At 43.2% G+C, this 20,544-nt stretch overlaps 1 protein-coding gene across 3 annotated transcripts in view; it reads left to right on the top strand.

Moving 5' to 3' along the window:
- The first annotated feature begins 1,424 nt into the window (after positions 1-1,424).
- Positions 1,425-20,544, top strand: part of lrp4 (low density lipoprotein receptor-related protein 4) — a 119,031-nt gene continuing 99,911 nt past the window's right edge. For all 3 annotated transcript variants that reach the window (XM_061061543.1, XM_061061460.1, XM_061061617.1), the window contains exon 1: positions 1,425-1,755. In XM_061061543.1, coding sequence (XP_060917526.1) covers positions 1,695-1,755 — 61 coding nt within the window. In that variant the 5' untranslated portion in view covers positions 1,425-1,694. The remainder of the gene's footprint in view (positions 1,756-20,544) is intronic.

The following is a 20,544-nucleotide window of genomic DNA, read 5'->3' as shown; positions in this document are numbered from 1 at the left end:
GATTGTTTAAGTGATTTTGCAGTTGATTCACCATAATAATAAAGCAGATCAATGAACACTTTGCTGAGCCCTGCGGAGGCCTGGAAGTCTGACTATATGGGACCTTTAGTAGCCTAAATCCAATGCCCTTAAACTAGGTTTTCATGTAGGGTTGTTAAATCCTTACTGACATTATGCTTAGAAGTAGCTATTTTGTATCTGTTTTTGTGCCAAAACATCAGTAACATCAGTATAGCCACTGGTGTTACCTCCAGTATATCACCATGAGTGTGGCGGTAATGTGGACTTTTTATGATAAAGTAATAACTTTAAAACTTCTCGTTGACATAGCCTAGTTTAGGAGGTATCAGTGAGTCTGCCGCTTAAGAATTTGGAGTGACTTTGTCTCGGGGGCCAAACCATTCAAGTTCTCTATATTGTCATTTCAACCATATTCAAAGTACACAGTGAGATGACATTTTGTTCCTCTGGGACCGCGATGCTACACAAGACAACTGATTCTTAAACTGACAATTAAGAATCAGGAATTAAGGGGTGAGATTAAATGCAACAACAAGAAGGCAGCTATGACTAATCAAATACAGTTATTGTTGTTATGCCAATAAAATCAAAATAACAAGACGTTGCAATATTACAACAGCGCATTAAAGATACTGTGGCTTTTTAAGACTGAACTGCATGTGTAGACTTTGGTGTGTAGCCTTATCTTCCCCAATTGTAAATTAATTTGGGCTAACACAAAGGGGAAAGATAGGGTGACCTTTTTGGACTTAATTACATTTAAAGAAATAAAAACCTTTCCTCTAGTGTAACGTTTTGCAAATCAGTGGTACTGAATAATGACTGTGTAATGACCTCATCTCATGGTCATTACACCCCACTGTGGAAAACCACTGCTCTGTCATTTGCCTCCACTGACTTAAGTGACAACAGGGAAACTTTTCCCCTCTTCTTTTACTCCTCTTGTGTAAAAAAAAGGCAGAATGAAAGGGGAGTTAGATGTTTTTCCACTCTGCGATGAAAGGCATTAAAATAGTTTACTAATGCCTCCAGATGCTGTCTGAATTTATCCTTTGATACACTTGACCACGAGCCTCTTTCCCAAAAAAACGTAATTTAAGAAATGACACAACGAGAGCAGAGATTTTGGACGACAGCATTTCTTGCGGGATAGGGAAGTAAGGAGAGGAATGATGAATTAAATACTTGCACAATCATCACATATCTGCAGGATTTCCTACCTATGTGTTTACTATATATGGTAACGAGACACGTTCGTGGTATATTGTTAATTTAAATCCAAGTAAGCTTAAATACCCTGCGGTAGAAAAAAGCTAGCTCCCCCCTTAGCTCGCGTTTGGTACAGCCCACAGCTCCTTTTGGTAGCCACAGTGTTGGAAAGTAGAGCACAACATGTTGGAGTCCGTAGCCGAGCTGTACCCCTCAGAGTTAACTTTTTAATCCCGGTTTTGTCGCGTTATCACACACAAGAGGAGGAGGCGGAGGAGGTCGGGGAGAGAAAAGGGGCCAACAAGTCAGTCATGGTATGAGGTTAGCGTGAAAAGCCGGAGCGCATTCTTGCAAAGTAAAGCCCGTTGATATTTCACCGTGAGGAGAAGAAGAAGAAGAAGAAGAAGAGGAGAAAGAAAAGGGAAAGGGAAGCCCGGAGAAGCGAGAGAAAAGCGGGGTACAAGATGCAGCTGGCCGCGGTGCTGTGGGGCTCCCTGGTAACTTTACTGCTCAGCCAGAGTCCAGGTAAGAAAAATGCCCCCGTTTTTAAAAAACTCTGCAAAGTGGAGCTTAAAGAACTGCGTGTGAGCGTGTTTTGCTGGAAGTAAACGAGGGTATGTTTGCACCGCCGGTGTTTTGTTAGTTGTAGCTCTCTGTAGTGCTGCCCTTCTTATCTGACATGTAAGCCTCAGCAGGCAACTTTCCACATTATTAGAAAGCGCAATTTAACTGGTAAAACGAGAAACTGTGGTGGGGAATGTGCACGAGTGTGAGTGTTTTAAATGCCTTGTTTTAAGTCCTCTTTGACAACACGCCTGTCTAAGCGCTCACATCTGCAGCAGTTTGTCACATTATTTTGATTGAACTCAACGCGACTTTTCCGCGACATTATTTGCACTTTTGATACTTTATGTTTTGCAGTTTTGCAGCCTTTTTTTTTTTTTTTTTTTTTTGCACATTTTCCCCGTCTTATTTTGTGTACCAGCTGGTACGTGCTGCTGGAAGTGTTTACTGTGGGTATGACAGAAAATCTCGTTGTGCAATTTCACTTTGAATTTACCAGCTTATATAATTTTTTTCTTCTTTTAAGTTTTTTTTTTTTTTTTTTTTTTGCCGACCATGTAGGTTGTGATGTATGTGCTGCAGCATAACATCACTGTGTGCACATGTCTCATGTCCTGTCAAATCTGTACCTCGAGGCAGGTTTCCATCGGGCTGATTTGAGAAAAACAAAACAAAATCACGCAGCAGTTACAATTCTGTTTTAAGCTGTGTGGTTTGTCTTTAATGCCTAGGAGCTGAGAATGTGAAATGTATGAAAGGGAATATGCAATGGATTCTGTGCTCTTGCATGGCTCATAGGCTGTTTGAAAAGTTACTTTAAAATGCTCTTTTCACTCGTCCCTGTTATGCAAATGATCCATTGACTTGAAACAAAGCTAAACCCTTGAATTATGAAAGCGATGTTGGTGGCTGCAGCCTTTAGTCTTCCATTCAGTGAAGAAGAGAGAGAAAATCGTGCACGCCGCTCTTGGCGTGATTGCAGGTGAACTGTGTTGTTTATCTATGATAACCTACATCCTGCCCCCCCCACCCCACCCCTCCTCCCCCCTTCCCTCTCTTTACCCCCCTGCAGCACTTGTAATAGGTCTGAGTGATTTCCACCACCCTCTTCCTATGTTTTCTCTAACACCTTGTATTTACAACATGTTAGGACAGCCGCTGGAATGCCAGGACCCTACGGAAGCTATTTCTAAACACACACACACACACACACACACACACACACACACACAGGGATAAACGTAGTGCGTGCTCACACAGTTACACAAATACACATGGGTGCTGTGCCCCCTCTGACATGACATGGAAAGGTTTAGCTGACAGGATAGCAAAGAAAAGTTATCTGTAATTGGTTGATTGGACCTCAGAGGAGGGGGGGGGGGGGGGGGGGGGGGTGCTGTAATTGTGATAACTCCTAAATGTCACCGGGAGACCGTCTCCGAAATGTCACCCAGATAAGATTCGATATCCAATCGAACACAAAGGGCCCTTCTGGATGATCCACATCCTATTTCTAGTCGTTTCTTTCATCCTTTCAGATGTAGTTATCAACGTGTTCCCCTCCTCCCATCTTTATCTGGGGCGGGGGCGGGCTGTCTCTGTTTGATTATGGACTTGTTCTGTCGTAAAGTAATTAAGTTAGCCGGGCCTGTGTCGTGTCTGAGACACATTGTCGTCTGTCTGTGCACGAGTGTGTGTGCTGCTGCTGCTGCTGTTGGCATTTTCCATTGTGGCACTTCAACATATGGCTTCAACTGATGCTGCTTAGCGCCTTGTTTTCCCTCCTGTAGCTACTGATAGACATTGGTTTATCTCCATTTATTTTCCGATTCAATTAGTTAAAACGTGGTCAGGAATTCCAAATCTAACCTTTTGCCACCAGAGTTGTATTTTTGTCAGGGTTTGAAAAGCCTCTGAAAATAGCATTTAAACTCTCACATGACACTGACAGTCAGTCTGTCAGTAATGAAATTAACTCGGGGCCAGTTGCTCTTATACCACGGCTGTCCAGCGGTTTGGGAAATTTCAGTATCCATGAAAAACCAACTTAGATTCATATATCTTTGAACAATTAACTTGAGTACATTCTTGAGAGGAAAAATGAAATTCCAGCGGGCCAGGAAATGAAACGTATCTCCTATAACAACCGCAAATACTGGCAAAGTGATAAATCAGTCTAACCCTGACATTGCCGCTGCGTATTTTCTTGACTCTTGCATTATAAAAGACACATTATGGGTTCATGAAACGAGGAATAAAGGCTATAATTTCCAAGCTGTGTACACTGAATGGCATTATAAACCCGAGCCGCAAGTCCCGGCTGACAGTAGATGACCCGAGGCTACGATTTATTACGCTGCCTGTGTGTGTGTGTGGGTGTGGGTGTGAGACTGACTTCGTATGTATGTGTGTGTGTGTGAGGTCAAATTGCTTTCTCAGTCTAGTGTCCGTGCAGTAATGGGCTGAGTTGGACTAATGGCGTGTTGGTGAGTGTGTAACACAGTTTAATGATACCGTCTGGGACCAGATGACCCCTCACCCACTCCTGTGATCCCCCCCTCCTCATTTACTCATCAACTATTGATCTAACTCCCAGGCTAACCTTTAAGTGTTGTCCCACTCAAGGCATCGCTGCACATTACGTCACATTTGTACAGTTTACAGTGAAGCCTCCTTGACAGATAAATCCATAATCCAGTGGAGGTAAAGTGAAATTTCACTTGATGAACCTTCTCGTTCAGAACCTGTCCTGGACTAAACATGAGACACTGCTGCTGTAAAAAAATAATTCCACTGCTTCATCTGTTTGTTGGCTTTATCTGCTGCAGCCAAACGAAGATAAAGACAGAAAAGAAAGCACAGCAGTAAATTCACGGAGAAAGAGACATGTGATAAAATGTTTCATGAATCTGCTGGGAATCTTTGGGTGTCTCACGATTCGATTCCAATCCTTGGCGCAACGATTCAGAATCTATTTTCGATTCAAAACGAGTCTGGACTCATGGATCCATGGATTCAAAGTCTATTTCTGAATGAGTACATACTTCAGGATCTACTCCAGTCATCTGGGAGACTGGCTGAATTTCTTGCTGCTCCATTTGGCATTCTACTGAGTTATAGAGCTAGCATTAGCATTTAGCAGGGAGTGACTGATTGGCCAACATTTTTTGGAAGTTATGAATTCATTTAAAATCTCAGAAGATAAGAATCTCGATTTTTTACATAAAACGATTTTTTTTCCCATGCCATGAAGTTAAAGCTACAGATCTTAATTGCATAGGTTGTCCAGCCAAAAGTCCACAACCAAAATGAACTATATTTAAAATATTTTTAGCTTCATAACAGTTTGATGTTTGCATAAATGGTTCTTAAAAAAAGAGTGGTCAGGATCTGTGGGATAGCCTTCTCTCAACCCTGCAAACACTTCAGTGATAATTGAAGGTGTTGTTGGGGAAACCATCTCTTCGTCTTCTTACAGGGTACCCAACTTATCCTTGTTATTTCAGCACTCGTGGTAATGAGGAGAACAGGAGGCATAAAAAGAAGAAGATCACAGGCTGGAGTCCAGCGTACAGTAGGAGGAGGAGGCGGCGGCGTTGGTTGAAAAGGGGGAGGTGGGGAGTTTGTCCTTGTATTCACTTTGCTGCCATGCTCTGTGGTTCAAGTTGCTGCCGCTCTTTGTGCCCTTCCCTGTATCCCCTCAATGGATTGATTAGTCCCCTGACATTGCTCTCCTCATCCTGGAATAACACACACACACACTCACTCTCTCTCACTAGTGGCCTTTTTTTTTTTCCAGAACCTCCAGGCGTGGTTTTTTTGCGTGCCCAGCAAGCATTCAAATGTTAATTTATTACTTTGTCTTGCAAAATAGCTCCACCACACTTGATTAAGTGCCCTCAGAGTAATTGTGTTTTTGGTATTAATGGTGTTGCAATGTAGATGTTTCTGAATAACTCGGCTTGCAGACAGATTTATCGCTCGCCACGAGTTGTTTTTGGTACCGGTTCCATACTGAAGGCAGTGGTACTTTTTCTCTAACGGGGGAAAAAGATTGTTTTTGGAGGATGTGGTCACAATGAAAGGGGACTGTTTTGTCTTCACCCCTGGCAGCATTTGGTTGTTCTGGCATGGATGTGCATTCATCTTTCATTTTTGGGACTTTTCCCCTCATTGACATTGCGGGTGCGGAGAGGCTTCAGGGGGAAGATGAGGGTGAAAGTTTCATTAATGGATTTGGAGACTGGAGCTGGTGTGTGTGTGTGTGTGTGTGTGTGTGTGTGTGTGTGTGTGTGTGTGTGTGTGTGTGTGTGTGTGTGTGTGTGTGTGTGTGTGTGTGTGTGTGTGTGTGTGTGTGTGTGTGTGTGTGTGTGTGTGTGTGTGTGTGTGTGTGTGTGTGTGTGTGTGTGTGTGTGTGTGTGTGTGTGTGTGTGTGTGTGTGTGTGTGTGTGTGTGTGTGTGTGTGTGTGTGTGTGTGTGTGTGTGTGTGTGTGTGTGTGTGTGTGTGTGTGTGTGTGTGTGTGTGTGTGTGTGTGTGTGTGTGTGTGTGTGTGTGTGTGTGTGTGTGTGTGTGTGTGTGTGTGTGTGTGTGTGTGTGTGTGTGTGTGTGTGTGTGTGTGTGTGTGTGTGTGTGTGTGTGTGTGTGTGTGTGTGTGTGTGTGTGTGTGTGTGTGTGTGTGTGTGTGTGTGTGTGTGTGTGTGTGTGTGTGTGTGTGTGTGTCTCTGTCTCTGTCTCTGTCTCTGTCTCTGTCTCTGTCTCTGTCTCTGTCTCTGTCTCTGTCTCTGTCTCTGTCTCTGGTCTAGCTGGTGTCAGCCAGGCTTTAGCTTTCACCTGGGGAAGGCCGACTGAGCCACCCGATACCCCCTCTGTGCTTTGTGTGTCTCTGCTGAGAGGATGGGATTGCACCTCCAAGGTAGCAGCGGAGGTAACCTATTACTCTACTTGATTCAGACCCCCTCCCTCCCCCCGTTCAACATTCCCATATGGATAAATGTCAGACCTCAGACCCCACCCCCTCTCACCCCTCTCCTCGTGTTCCCCCACCTCCCTATAAATCACCTGGCTCTCTTCCCTCTGCAAGGCCGGCCTCCTCTGTGAAGAGACCCTCCGGGCGGGCTCTCGTCTTAGGGGTCGGGTCTCATTTCAGAACACGATGCCACGGCCCCGGGGCCCATTTCAATTATGTTCACAGTGCTAATATATGTCACAGATGTCTACTTTGAGGGAACACGAGCCATAGCAAACAAACATCGTCCACTGGCTGCTCTCGATGCAAAGATCGACCGTCGGTGGCGTAAGAACAGAAATGATCCAGAGGTAGAAATCTGTGTCACGGTTAACTGATGTTGAAAAGCTTTTGTTGAAACTTTAACTCAACAATGACAGATTTCCATGTATCTTTTTTTGTTGAAATGATCTGATGCACGAGGGGATTTAAAACGCATTTAAGATGACTGTTTTTAATCTAGAGAAAGCCTAAAGAATATATCTGCATTTTACCACCTGAACAGGGATGGCGGGTACAAATTTGCCTTCCACACTTAATCTTTGCCATGAACCTGAATACCTTAACCCTTAAAGAAGTAATGTAGTAAATACACAGTTGATTTAAAGTCAATGTTTTGTTATGAATATAAAACCACATTTTGATAAAAGGATAATTACAAAAACGTTGATTATGCTTTCATTAATGGTTCTTTGAAGAGAGGAAATTGGAATAGGCCAAGAAGTTAAAAAATTGGATCAGCCAAAGAAATGGCAATCAGTGACTCTCGCCCCTGAAGTGACACCAGTGGCAATAACGTACTTTATTTTATACCTTTTGGCCAATGTTCAATTCAGTAGGCCAATCACAATCAACATTTCATCTAACAACAACTGATGTAATTGGCTGCGAGCAGAAACACACACAGGCTTTTTTTCTCCCTCTATTTCCCGTTCCAAAACGATTCGGGTAAAGATATTTATTTTCTACATGTTAGATTTTACAGTTTAATTCATTGCTGCTTTTTTTTTTAGGAGTTAATACCTTTAAGATATTACATACCAACACCCAGACGCAGTAGTTAGGCAGCTTGTGCTCAGGTTGTAAAGTGTGTCACAGTTTTGCGTAGGCCTGTCCCAAAGACGAAGTGCCCTTGAGCAGGATACTCGGCCCCAAATGACTCCCAAAGCCAAAGCAATATGACATTTGTGTTTGAGTGTCATTGAAAGACGGTGAGCTATAAAGATTCTGTCCATTATGTTCCAAAACTCTTGAAACACAAGCAACCAAATGTAATTAAAGCATACCAAATGATTCCATAACAAAATCTTTCATTGAACTTAAAACCCAGACTTGTACCCCTTTCGAGTGTGAATTTCCCCAGAATGTGAATCTGAGACGTCAGGTAACATAAGAGATATGCCCACAGGCTACAGTTTTTGAATGACATCACCAGTTAAAAAAGTGTGCCGTGATACCGTTACTGTCTAGTGTTATTTTAAAAATGTTGTGATATGAAATTCAGGCCACGTCACCGTAGAGGTTTGCTACGGAAAGGGACCTTCTTGGCTTCTTTTTTAGGCCATGTAGTATGATTCTGAGTTCCTCGGGGGTTGCAGATTATTGGAGACTGTAATAAACTCTGGTTCTCCCTCTCAGCGGGGGTCTGCTGTAGAGGACAGAAAGATAAGCAGGGCTGGAGACTGGCTGTCTGAGCACAAGCAGGGGAGGGGTGGGGGTGGGGGTGGGGGTGGGGGTGGGGGTGGGGGGGGCAGGGACACAAAGACATTTTGAAGGACACACGCTCATACAGATCCATAGTAACTTAATTCTTCAGGCTTCGCTCCTCTCTTGCTGCTACTTTGAAGGGGTGGGGTGGGGGGGCATCTGCAGGAACTTAAATGAAACACTGGCATATTTAAAAGAAGACATAAGTGTGAACGTATTGTTCGTACCATATTATTCTCACATGAAAGGCCTATTTCTGTCTGAATGTGGTTTGAGCCATGCATAAAAAAAAGAAGACTCATTCTTGTGTATTGTCTCGGTAACCAAAAGATCATGGGATCCTCTTTGTGGAAAAAGAGAAGACTTTTGTCTGGTGACAGTGTCGCTGTGGGAATTTGTCGAGACATATTTTCAGCGTGTCTAAAGGATGAAACTCCTCAGAGTGCCACACACACACACAAACATATGGTTTGTGCATGACTTTTGTCTCTTAACAACAGAAACATCTGAACAGTTTTGCACTGGAGGACAGTGGTGTCCTTCTGTTTGGGGTGTCCAATCAAGAGCTGCGTTGTGTAAACCGCACCAACATGGCACTAGATGACATGTTCCTAGGTTACCATGAACACTGTCCATATCTTGACTCAACCCTCACATTCACCATTGTCATTAGATACCCGCTAGCCCTGCATGTATGTTAATCTTCTGCTGAAAATAGTCCCCAACAAGTGCTCAATGTTCCCCTGTTTGAGTAATGTATGCTCAAATCTACAGCGCCCAGCTGCTTATAGGATATAAATAACTACAGAGGCAGAGATGGACTGGCTTCCTCACTTACTGGACATGACCTCATTCTCTACACAGAGGTCACGGACTAAGATAGGACTTTGTGTATCTATGTGCAGGCATGCTATCTACTTCAGCTCACAAACAGCCTCGTGGAAAGATGTGTTTTTTCTCCCCCTGCTAATTGATGTCAGAGTTGGGACTCCTGTTTTCATTTATCTCCATGATATTCATCTTCAGCCCACCAACTTTGATTGAACACACACACACACACACACACACACACACACACACACACACACACACACACACACACACACACACATTGGCAATCCTCTATAAGCCTGTTTAACAGAGGTTGTGTCATAAAAGGCATCCAGAAGTGTTCAGAATACTCCTGCAGTATATTTAATGAACTCCTCCACTGTTGTTGTCCATAAGTTCCAAACAACTGCAGGATATGTCATAGGAAGAGCTTTGGTTTTATGAGGAAGAGATGACAATCAATTAGCATATTATACAGCATTTCTTAAGCATTTGCTGTGGCTTTGTGTGACCATTTGAAATCCATTTCTAACATGCTACATTCCTGGTTAGCTGCACAAAATTGTAGAGCCCCCTGTGAAGCCTACAGAAGGTGACCACTTTATCAAAATATGGCCACACATCTGCTTTTATTCTCACGTTTCCCTGATCATATCTCTGATCCTTTCATGATCTCTAAAATCTTCCAGGCTGCTTACGGTCGCCGTCTTTATCCGCCCTGCCCACCCTCTTTTCACCAGTGGGAATCCTGCATATGGGGGCCTGCAGCTGTCCTATAGATCCTCTCCGAAAGGTGCCTTTAAAGAAGGCTCCTCACCTCCTTCAACATGCCTGCATGCAGGCAGCAGCCTGCTCAGCCATATGTTTGGGAACACACACAAACACTCACAGCTTCCAACTGGAGCTTCAGATAAGATTAGAGTGCGATACGATTTGACTGAGACCCCCCACAGACTTAACTCAGCACACTTTCTCTCAAACACACACTGGTGAGTGTTTAATCCTCAAACATGTCAACAGGTCCCGTCTGCATTTTCCCTGTTTGTCACTTTTGAAGATGTTGCTCTAAAAAATGTGTCATTACTTTTTTGGGGGATAAAAGTTAAGAAAAGCTAGACAAATGTCTTCTGAATACTCAAACCACACACAAAAAGAAGTGTGCACAAAATATACTTTGTGAATGTTCTATTGTTTTACTGTCTTAATGATTGTAGTCTGGATCATCTGTAATTAATCAGCAACCCTTTTGTGTGCCCCCCTCGCCATTTTACTTCTTTGTGTATTGTTATTGTACGCATTTGACAAGCGGGTCTTGCTAACAGCAAGCATCCTGTTTACTGTACACTGTAGCAAAACATGTAGCAGAGAATAAAATCACGTTATTATGTTTGACACAATCCATGTAACCCTTTTCTGCTGTGCTTCAAAAGTCTGGGCTTTTTAAATACATCCAGATATCCCGCACAAAAGTTTTGTTGAAATCTGTTTGAAAGTAAAAACAAAGGGCTTTCAGTGTACTTACAAATATGACATGTAGTGTAGAATATTTCAAACAAAGCTTTGATGATCTCAGGTCAACTTGATGGTCAATGGGGGGGGGGGGGGGATCCAAGAGAAATAGAGCTCATCAACTATTCTTCTATTGTGTTTATAAATTCAAACACAATGGTATAAAATGTGTGGTTAACGCTCATCAGTGTTCATAAGTGTCACGTTTTACTGCTTTTCATGCAGCAGCTGACTTACCGTAGGTATGATGCTTAGAAAAACAGCTGAAGGGACTTTTTGATTGTACAGTATGAGCACATGGCGTATCAGTGTCGCCCCTCCCTCTCTCAGACTCGATGGAACTGCATGGAAGCACCTGCTAAGTATCTGATGTCCGTCTGGCTGTGGAAAGCTGTAGAAGGCATGCGGCAGCACCTGTGGAATTAAAAACATGTCAACAGAAATCTTGAACACACCCACTAAAAAAAAAAAAACCTGCTTTAATGTCACACCAACTTCTGAAGACTGCGTCGTCTGTTTTTGAATGTATCGCAATGGTGGGGAGGTCAAAAAGCTCCAGCAACACTTGAAGTCTGAAAATCAGTTTTATTAACTTTATTAGACCGACGTGTTTCGGATAGTGGCCTTCATCAGGATCATGAAGAAACACATTGCAAGCCACATTTAAATAGGGTAGGGTAAAAAATGCATAAATATAACCAATCATAAATATACACGTCTATAGCAGCCAATGAGGTACCTGCAAAGGTGGGTTGGTTAGACCAATGAGCACCGACAGGGAGATGGGGGGGGACATCGAGAGTCGGCAACATATCTGCATTAGAAGATGTTTTGAAAGGTCTCAGTTTTCTGATCAAAAGACCAAACAAACTATACTTCAAAAAAAATAACTTTCACTTATTAGGTCACTCACTGTCTAATTTCACCACTTAAATATTAGAAATATGAAATTTAATAGAGTACGTCCCACAGAAACTAAAATATATGGGATTGAAAAAAAAGACTAAAATACAACGTCATCTTATGAAACACAGTCTAAGCTCATAACTGAAGCTTGCATAATATTCCTATGACAGTCCCGAGTGCCTGGTGACAAGAGAGACAGCTTTGCTCCCAGAACAGTATACACTTAAATGAAACCTGTACATATGACGCTAAAGGTAAATAACTGCTAGTTAGCAGAAACCTCAGGAGTACAATCACCCCACTTTGACAGTAATTATCTCCAACTGAAGCTTATGTTTGCTCACACACACGCATGCACACACACACACACACACACACAAACTCTCAGGGACAGTTGTGACTACCTCAGGGCCTCTATGATCTCACAATGCCTTTGCCCTTCTAAAGTGACATCTCTCACTTTTGTCCTCTCGATACTGACGCACACTGATGTCACCTGAAAGTGTGAGAGCTGAAACCTGACTCTCGACACACACACAATTCTTGACACAGCCAGTCTTTGATGCAGGGGCAGCACCCTTACCTGTAAAAGTCCTCGTTCATAGAGGAGGAGGGGGAGTGGGTGGGGGGTGTTTTTCCCACATCCTCTCTTTCTGTCATGTCTTCATGCTTATGCCTCGTCTTTACATCCATCTCCCCACTCTTTCTCCTTCACCATTTTCTTTCAACGCACCCTCACCCTTACCCTACGTATACTAACCCAGCCAGGCTTGCGATGAAGGAAATGGAGGTGGTGGTTGTGGAGGTGGTGAGGGTTCTTTATTATACAAACAGTGAAGGGCTTCGGAGGCCCCATTGAGGCCTGGAGCCGGAATGGGGACGCGACTGAAAGCGCTGCACTCTCTAATGAACTTGAGTGGCCCATAGAAGCGGGGCCTTTTCACAGAAGCCAAGGAGGACAAAGTGTCAAAACAAGCCCAGCCCCTCTTCGTTCACAGGGGCTAAACGCCGCCTTTTGACTCTGTGGAGTGTGGGCATCTGAAGGGGAGGCCATGAGGAGAAAGGAGGGGGAGGCAGAATGTACTTGTTAAAACAATGGCCTCTTAAATCAAGCACCCCTCCTTGCCTCTCTTCTTCTCCTTAGCTCCTCTTCTCCCGCCTCTCTAACCCCCTCCTTGTGTAGCCTCAACTTCCAATTAGACCTACTCTTGCACAAGCAGTTGAAAGCCCCATATATCGCCGGGGCCTCAAAGGAGAGGCTTTGGAGTTGCGCCTCTGTAGCACTGTTGCCTCTATGAAAGGTCTTAGTATTCAGAGGAGGGACCTGTTTGGGCTCCTAAAAGCACTCAATCTGCCACTGGGGACTTGTGTACCATCATGTACCCTCCGTTCTCTTCCTCTACACTCCCTTCTTCCTTCTTTCTGAGCCACTCCACCCCCTCCATTCCTTGTGTCCCGCTCCGTCCCACCCTCAGCCAGAACTCTTTCTTCAGTTTGTGACCCCTCTCTTTGCTCCTCTATGCTTGGCTGCTCGCGGGGCCTGGTGCAGGAGCAGTGCACGGCCCTGAGCCCGAGCGCTCGCCGCCGCCGCCGCCTCCCTCCCTTTAGTTGTTTAGCCATGGATGAAAAGCGGAGACAAATATGTCTGTGGTTCAAAGTCCATCCCGGCAATTACAGTGACTGATTAAAGAGTTGGCCTACTCAGGCAGCTATGTATAATACTACAACTCCCACTCTGTGTTTCATAACAGTACCTTGATAAGGGCTGGCTGAGACCCCAGTTTACGATGAAATGATCGAGAGTTGGTGCCATATAAAGGGAGGCGATTGTTTCATGGCTATGGTTTATAATAAGCCCAGTAGACATGTTGCTAATGTTTTCCCTTTGGATTAAATCAACAAACTGGACAGAGGACTTCAAACTGCAAAGACTGAAAGCTGTTTAATGATCAATAACCAGCCCAGTGCTGCAGCTATCAATCTATAGCTTCAAAATTGTAGCATTATTTGGGGTATTCTTTGCATAGCATCTGCAGCTGCATACTTTTTTTCAATCAGGCTTAGCAAAACCAGTACATTTTCTGATATTCCTATGATAGGAATTTCACAAAATGTGCAAAATGTTATGGAGTAATCAAAGTTTCATGGACTCGGTCTGTTGTGGTAAGGAATCTATAAATGTCCTTTTGTCTCCAACAACCAGTGTCATCCTGCGTTTGTGTGCAGCACTAAGTGTTAACCATACATCTGTCTTTTTTTTGTCAAACAACCACATCAGTCTGACAGCATTGTAGCTCTTTGTTACAAACAAAAGCTGTATTGTTTGGTGACGTTTGTCATCAAGGTTGTAACCAGATGTTTGACTGTGCGTTGAGTTGCCTGTCATCATCACAAGCACAAATGGTCTCAAATGTAGAACTGTGATTACAGCAATGGGCAAATCTCCATGTAAACCTAAGGAATGCTGATTGGTTGAACTACCAATCGTAAAGACCTGCTTTACTTTAAGCATAGCTGCAACTTCAAAATGAAACTCATTTAGGAAGGTTATCTGCATGTGCTGTGGCTGCACGGCTGTGCTCAAAAGGAAAGAGGATAAAAATGAATGATACAGTGTTACAACGACTTTGCCAGAGGATAGTAGTAGCCAGTCCCAGGGGGGAAATTTAGTCTTTATGCCTCGAAGCAAAACTAAGGATGATAAAAACTACAACAACAATCTCTACCAGAACCAGGGGAACCATCTGCCTGGATTGAAGCGAACTGAAGCGAGCCGTAAAAAGGCTCTACTGAGAGTCAGCACTAATTGGGTCAGCAAGATTTTCCACTTTTGTTGCTAGGTGGTTGATCTAAGGGGCTTCTATTCTGAGAAGCGCCTACTTAAGTTATTGTATCGGCCATCAAGAGACAAATCCAGCTATGTTGGGCAAAGTCCGTCATCTCACATCGTCCTCATTTTCATTTAGCCCACATTTTATTTTAGAGAGCTTGCTCTAAATCACAGTCATGGCCCAAAACGGGTTCTCTCAAAGGGTTTTTTCCACTTCTTTTGTGATTTTTTTGTGTGTATAAATGGCATCTAACTGGGAGGCCTTGGCCTTGAGTGTCTGCTTTCTGTCGTTGGCGCAGTTGGCAGGGACACCACAAGCTCATTCGGGAAGAACTAAGGCCGGGCTCTTTGGATTGTGGGCCAGCGGGTATCAGGCAGGGGAATCTCTGTTCTTTCCAAAGGCTACTCAATAGAGCATGTCTGCAATTTTGTCCACGGTCAAAGGACAGAAGACCCAGTTTAGAGGTATAAGTTTGACCTGACTAAATTTTAGAAGTTGTATGGAATATGTGACTTCACTTAGTTTGAACCCTTCACATTGGCTGCAACACAAAATGTTTTATTCTTGTCACCAAAACTCAGATTTATGCAGTTTTTCAACGTTATCTGTATTGATCATTGAGATGTATATTGAGCATGCAGACTGCCAAAAGGCTCTTAACATATCTTTGCATTGGTGGCAGATTCTGAGGGTGTCCCCTGCTGCTAAGTTATGAGGTGACTGGGGATAGAGCAGGCCGGGATGTTTTTGTCCAGACCTGGAAGACTTGTGCAGCTTACAGATCCTGCCCAGGTGTTAGCCTGCGAGGGAGAGGAAATCTGGGGCACAGTAAAATAAGAGCCAGGCCCGGACTCAGCCCTTTAGGCTGGAGCAGCATGCTGGGATTGGACTGTGTTGTTTAGAAACTCTGGTCAGTGTCCAAAATGGCCAATTCATTTTCAGTCTTTTACTGTCCATTTTAGTGTGATTGCTTCATCTTCATTCATAGAAAGCACAAGTCAAACTGTTTAGAAATTAACAGCTCAGTTGTAGACCCTCTTTATGTTTCAAAATATCAGAAAAAAATCCATTGATCGTTTAAAGGAGTATGCAGAACCAATGCCAAGGAGTACAAAAATTGCAATTTAAATTTTTACATCCTTCCAGGAAATGGATAAAACATGTTAGAAAGCCATTCTGTCAAACTAGGATAGGATGTCCAGGAAATGGAATGAATATGTCAGTCATTTTAGATGAATGTTCAAGGAAACTATTTGTGTGTCAGCATATGTTTTGGTGCGATATGGTTTCGATTAAATACATATTGAATTCAATGTGGGAATGACTACTGCAAATAAAATCCAACAACATCTGGTGTCGGCCCAATTTGTGATGATCTGTGATTTATTCAGGTGTAAATAAGGTTGAAGCGTATTCAAATAGGGAGCACACTAAGGGTTTGACCTAATCTATTAGATATGTAATTACCTGTTAGTCTGACCTGGGGTCTGTGGCCGTCTGTAAGGTTCAAACTAAAGACAATATACTGACTCCCTGATGCATCTTCTTTTACACAGCCGCCCTCCTGTGTGAACTATGAATAGATTGACAGTTAGGATATATTTAAAAATACCACCTGACAATGCCAGGCGGTGGTCTCTTTGACTACCTGTCCTCCCGCAGGCTACTTTAGATGCTCAATTGATTGCTATAACCTTGGCAGCTGGCAGATAGGCAGGGACACACTTTAGAGGAGCGTTAATAAAGCACAGTCGCTTCTGTTATTGCTCATTTAAAAGGGATGCTGTACGGGCTACTGCGCACATAAGTGCACAGTGCATGAAGCTCTAAAAGCATATTTCAAGGTTTTTATAATCTACCTCTTGCCCACCCACTCAGCAGTAGAGCATTCATTTTATGTCAGTGTTTAGCCTCGCCTTCAGGTCATGGTTAGGTTCAGAAGAAGTCGCTGAGTGAATGCGTGTTTTGAGGAAACTGGCCTACCTGATATTAATCCATGTGGAGCTCAGTTGTCGGTACTAAATGACTGCGTTCCCAGTGCAGAGATGAGTTTTAGTTTCAGAGCTAGGAAGCCAAGGTCACTTTGTGGCTGAAAGATATCGGCGGTGTCTCTGTACTTGAACAAACATTCATGGTAAATCCTCGACAGGTGCCTTAGCTTACCGTGAGTCTCCGCCATGCTACATGCATTTGCCTCTGCTGTGTGTGTTTTCATGTTTTCATGTGGGTGTATGTCAGACAGGTGCCAGGGTTCAGTCAAGTTGCCCGGCAGTTGCAGCAGGCCGAAATAAAAGTTTCAGCTGGCGCCTGGCGCCCGTAGTGCTCTACTCAGATATGTGCCTCTGGCAGTGTGCCACAAAACACACCCACCAACCAGGAACTACACATCTTAATCCAGTTTACTATTACAAATGCACACATTTACTTCCAAACAGTCACACACACATCTTCCTCTCTGCTGATTCTCTAACTTCCTGATGCCACAACTGAAGCTGCCACCCCGTGCTCAGCTGTCACCCCCCCCCCCCTCCTCCCAGGTTTCAGGTAGACACCGTCATCAGGCTGAGTGGTGCCAGCCCGTTTTATAATTGGATTTAGTGTTGGCACTCTTCCGCCCCCCCACCCCCAGCCGGAGGGCATTGATTTATGAGGGAGGCCTGGGAGACTGTGTTGTGACCAAGTCCAACAGGAATCGAGCCGCAGTGAAGGCTTTGTTCCTGCTGTTTGCCTCTCCTCTGTCACTGAGCTGAGTGCTGCGGTAAATATCTGGGAAACACTTACTACTAATTAAGATCAGTGTTTGTGATATCATTTTATTACTTCTCCTTATCTGTTAAGCTGATTAAAAGAAAGTCGGTCTGCTTGTATTGTTTTTCTGACTGGCCGCTGACCTGGGTTGGTAATTGCAAGATGACTCCAATTTTGTTACCTGTGTGTTGGTCTCATCAGTGCAGCTAATAGAATTTAATCGAATTGGAAACAAGTATTAAACCTGCTTATCAAATTGAAATCTTTCCAAATCTTTTTGAGGTTTAGCTTTGGACAACTTTAAGGATGCAAATGTTAAGGGACTGGAACTTGAAACTCAAAATATGACATACAAAATCTTAATCAATTCAAATGTGCATAATCTTTCCTGATACATTAATACAGATCCACTTCTAAGCTAAGTGTTTAGTGAATGTTTTGTACATTGTAGTTTCATTATTTGAAAATGTTCCTCAGACTCCCCAGATAAATAAATCCAGTAATTTCAACCAACTCAGAACTCTAGATCCAAAATGGAACCAACTATCAGAACTCATTCCCTGACACCATTCCAGTGTCCACTCAAAGACTGGATGCCACAAAGCCTCTCAAGTTACTGTAAGACACCCACCACCCCACCCCAACCCACCGTACACTCAGTCCTCCTCAAGTCTAGGGAGTCAGCTCCTTACTTCCCCCTCCTCCTGCCTCAGGGGTTTTGCGTGACGGCTATTCCTGACCAAGGATTTTGCCAGTTCACTCCTGCACACCCTTTCCCAACGATAACCCTTTCCCCACATTAGATGACCTGTTGCCCTACAGAAGAGGACACTAAGGTTTTGTGCCTCCAGGACTCACAAACACTGACCACTTAAGCGACATAGAAGCAGCCCTGGAATGCAAACAAGACGCTCCCATTACCCTTGAACTGCCTCTGACCTTGGTTTGTGTTCAGGAAGGAGGGTGATGGTGGGGATAATGGGTGGTTGCTGTACCTGTCATCCACCTTCTGGAGCAGTTTATGTCTAGAACAAGTGGGGCGTGAGCTACCCTTCATCTCGTCCAATGTAGAACGTAGTCAACTATGTCATATGAGTTCAATTCACAGAGGTTGGTCCAACGTAAAAGCATATTGGAACATTTTTGTCAAAAGGCACATTGGTTGACTCTAACTTAATATTTATGGGTACATTTCTTGAAGTGTGTTAATTTGGCACATCACAACTAAACATAAACCTATATTCCACCCATACGGTAGTATTATAACAAATACTAACTGATGAAAAGATGAATTCAAACTGGTGACAGATTTGTCCATCCAGGAAATTGAAGGCTGTAAGTAATGGCCTCCAACTCTACACCTTGCCTGACCCATAATATAAAAGATTGCATCAGTTATTATGTCAACCATTAATAAGCGTCTAACTTACTTACAGTACACTAGATTTTGCTGACCTCGTGTTCCTGATCAGATGGCTCATGGCCCGACGTTCAGACACAGAGTGACTATTCACTCAAGAGACATGAAAGACCGACTTAAAAAGTCACTCCCAGACACAACGGCCGCTGACACAGCTCTGAGACAAACATGTGGTGCACCGTCACACAAAGACCCAGTACTCCAAAAAGTACACACAATGAAGTCAACTGAATAATTCTAATGAATGTGGTTCCTTTTGATAGATGCTGCTTCCACATCAGTTCTAGGAAAGTGTAATAAGAGAAACTAATTTCTACCCTCTGCCACAATTATGTTCCTTTATTTCCATCTGCTTACTCTTTGTCAAAGTGTCGTGATTTATGACTCTACGGGTACCAACTCTTCTTTGTTTTTGTCCGCCTCGTACTACTTATGGTTTTCTCAATTTCCCCGAAGCAGTTTTCGCAAACTCCCACTGAAGAGGCCTGAACATGTTGTATTCAGTAATGCTTTCATGTCTTCTCAAAGAGAACAATACTACCAGTGACTGCGATGATTGCATAGTAAGAACGAGACACAAGACTTTCTCTGTCAGGAACAAAAACTCCTGATCCCATCCCTTATTCAAAATGCAACATGACTTGTTGTGTTGCTGTTTGTCCAATGATGGTCGGGAAGAGTGTTTTAATAATACACTAGAAAGCAACAAAGGGAAGTCGGAGGCTCCCATTGCCATTCCTTATTTTTTAGAAGTGCACAGATGTATTCTTTACTAGAAGGCAAAGCCAAGAAAATGAAAGAGTGCTAACTCTATAGAAACTAACTTTTTTTTAACTTTTCAGCCTCTTTACCCAAAAACACTTCATCTTCACTCTTTTTAACTTTATTTGACCTTAAAAGCTATTTATTTTTCCTGAAGACGTGCCGAAATCAAACCATTCTGCAGAAAAGTGCTAAAGATCTGCACAAACATCCGAGAGCAGTGTTAGAACTGTAGCTAACATTTAATGAGCTTCATGATCATTGGCTATGCATCACATTCTGTATTGAAATAGATTTTCTTTTTCTGTATACAAACACACTGCTCCAGCTCAGTAGCTCTGTGCCAGTGCTGAGTCATGGACAACTTAATGGTGTTGTGCCCTGTTTGCTGTGTTTACAATGTCCTTGCAGATATTTCCATTCCTCTGGGAGAGAGAAGCACTTCTTATCTGCAGAGCGGTGGCACTAGAATCGGAAAGATAGAGAGAGAGAGAGAGAAGAGAAGCAGGCAGAGGGAGGTGAGGGGGAGAACATCAAAAGAAAGAGATGCTAAATATACTCATCCCATTTTTGGCTCGACATGTGCATCTATATCTCGCTGTGTGGGTTTCACGAGAGGAAGCCGAACCGTAAACGTAAAACTGAGTCACTCCGCTGAGAGGCTTTTTCGACAGGGAGATGTACTCATGGAAAGATGCCTTTTGCACAGGAATTGATAAATAATTCAGAATCAGATTCAACCTGCTGATAGCAGTCTGTGACACAACAGAATATGATTAACAGACCTTGTTGCTCTTTATTCAGTTCTTTTTGGACTGCTTGTTTTCAGACTCGTGTACTTGTTGAGAAAGTAAACTTTTTCAAGCGATGTATTCATAAAGCACAGCATTATTTTAAGTCATTAAAAAAAACATTTCAAATGTCCCCACTTATTTAAGATAAATAATGAAGTCAAGGAATACTGAGATGTACTTTGATTCCATATCACTGTCACTGTCAACAATCGCAGAAATGGAAACATAGGAACACA

The sequence above is a fragment of the Labrus mixtus genome, chromosome 1, assembly GCF_963584025.1.
Source record: "Labrus mixtus chromosome 1, fLabMix1.1, whole genome shotgun sequence".
NCBI classification, from domain to species: domain Eukaryota; kingdom Metazoa; phylum Chordata; class Actinopteri; order Labriformes; family Labridae; genus Labrus; species Labrus mixtus.
This window is presented reverse-complemented; position numbering and strand designations above follow the sequence as displayed.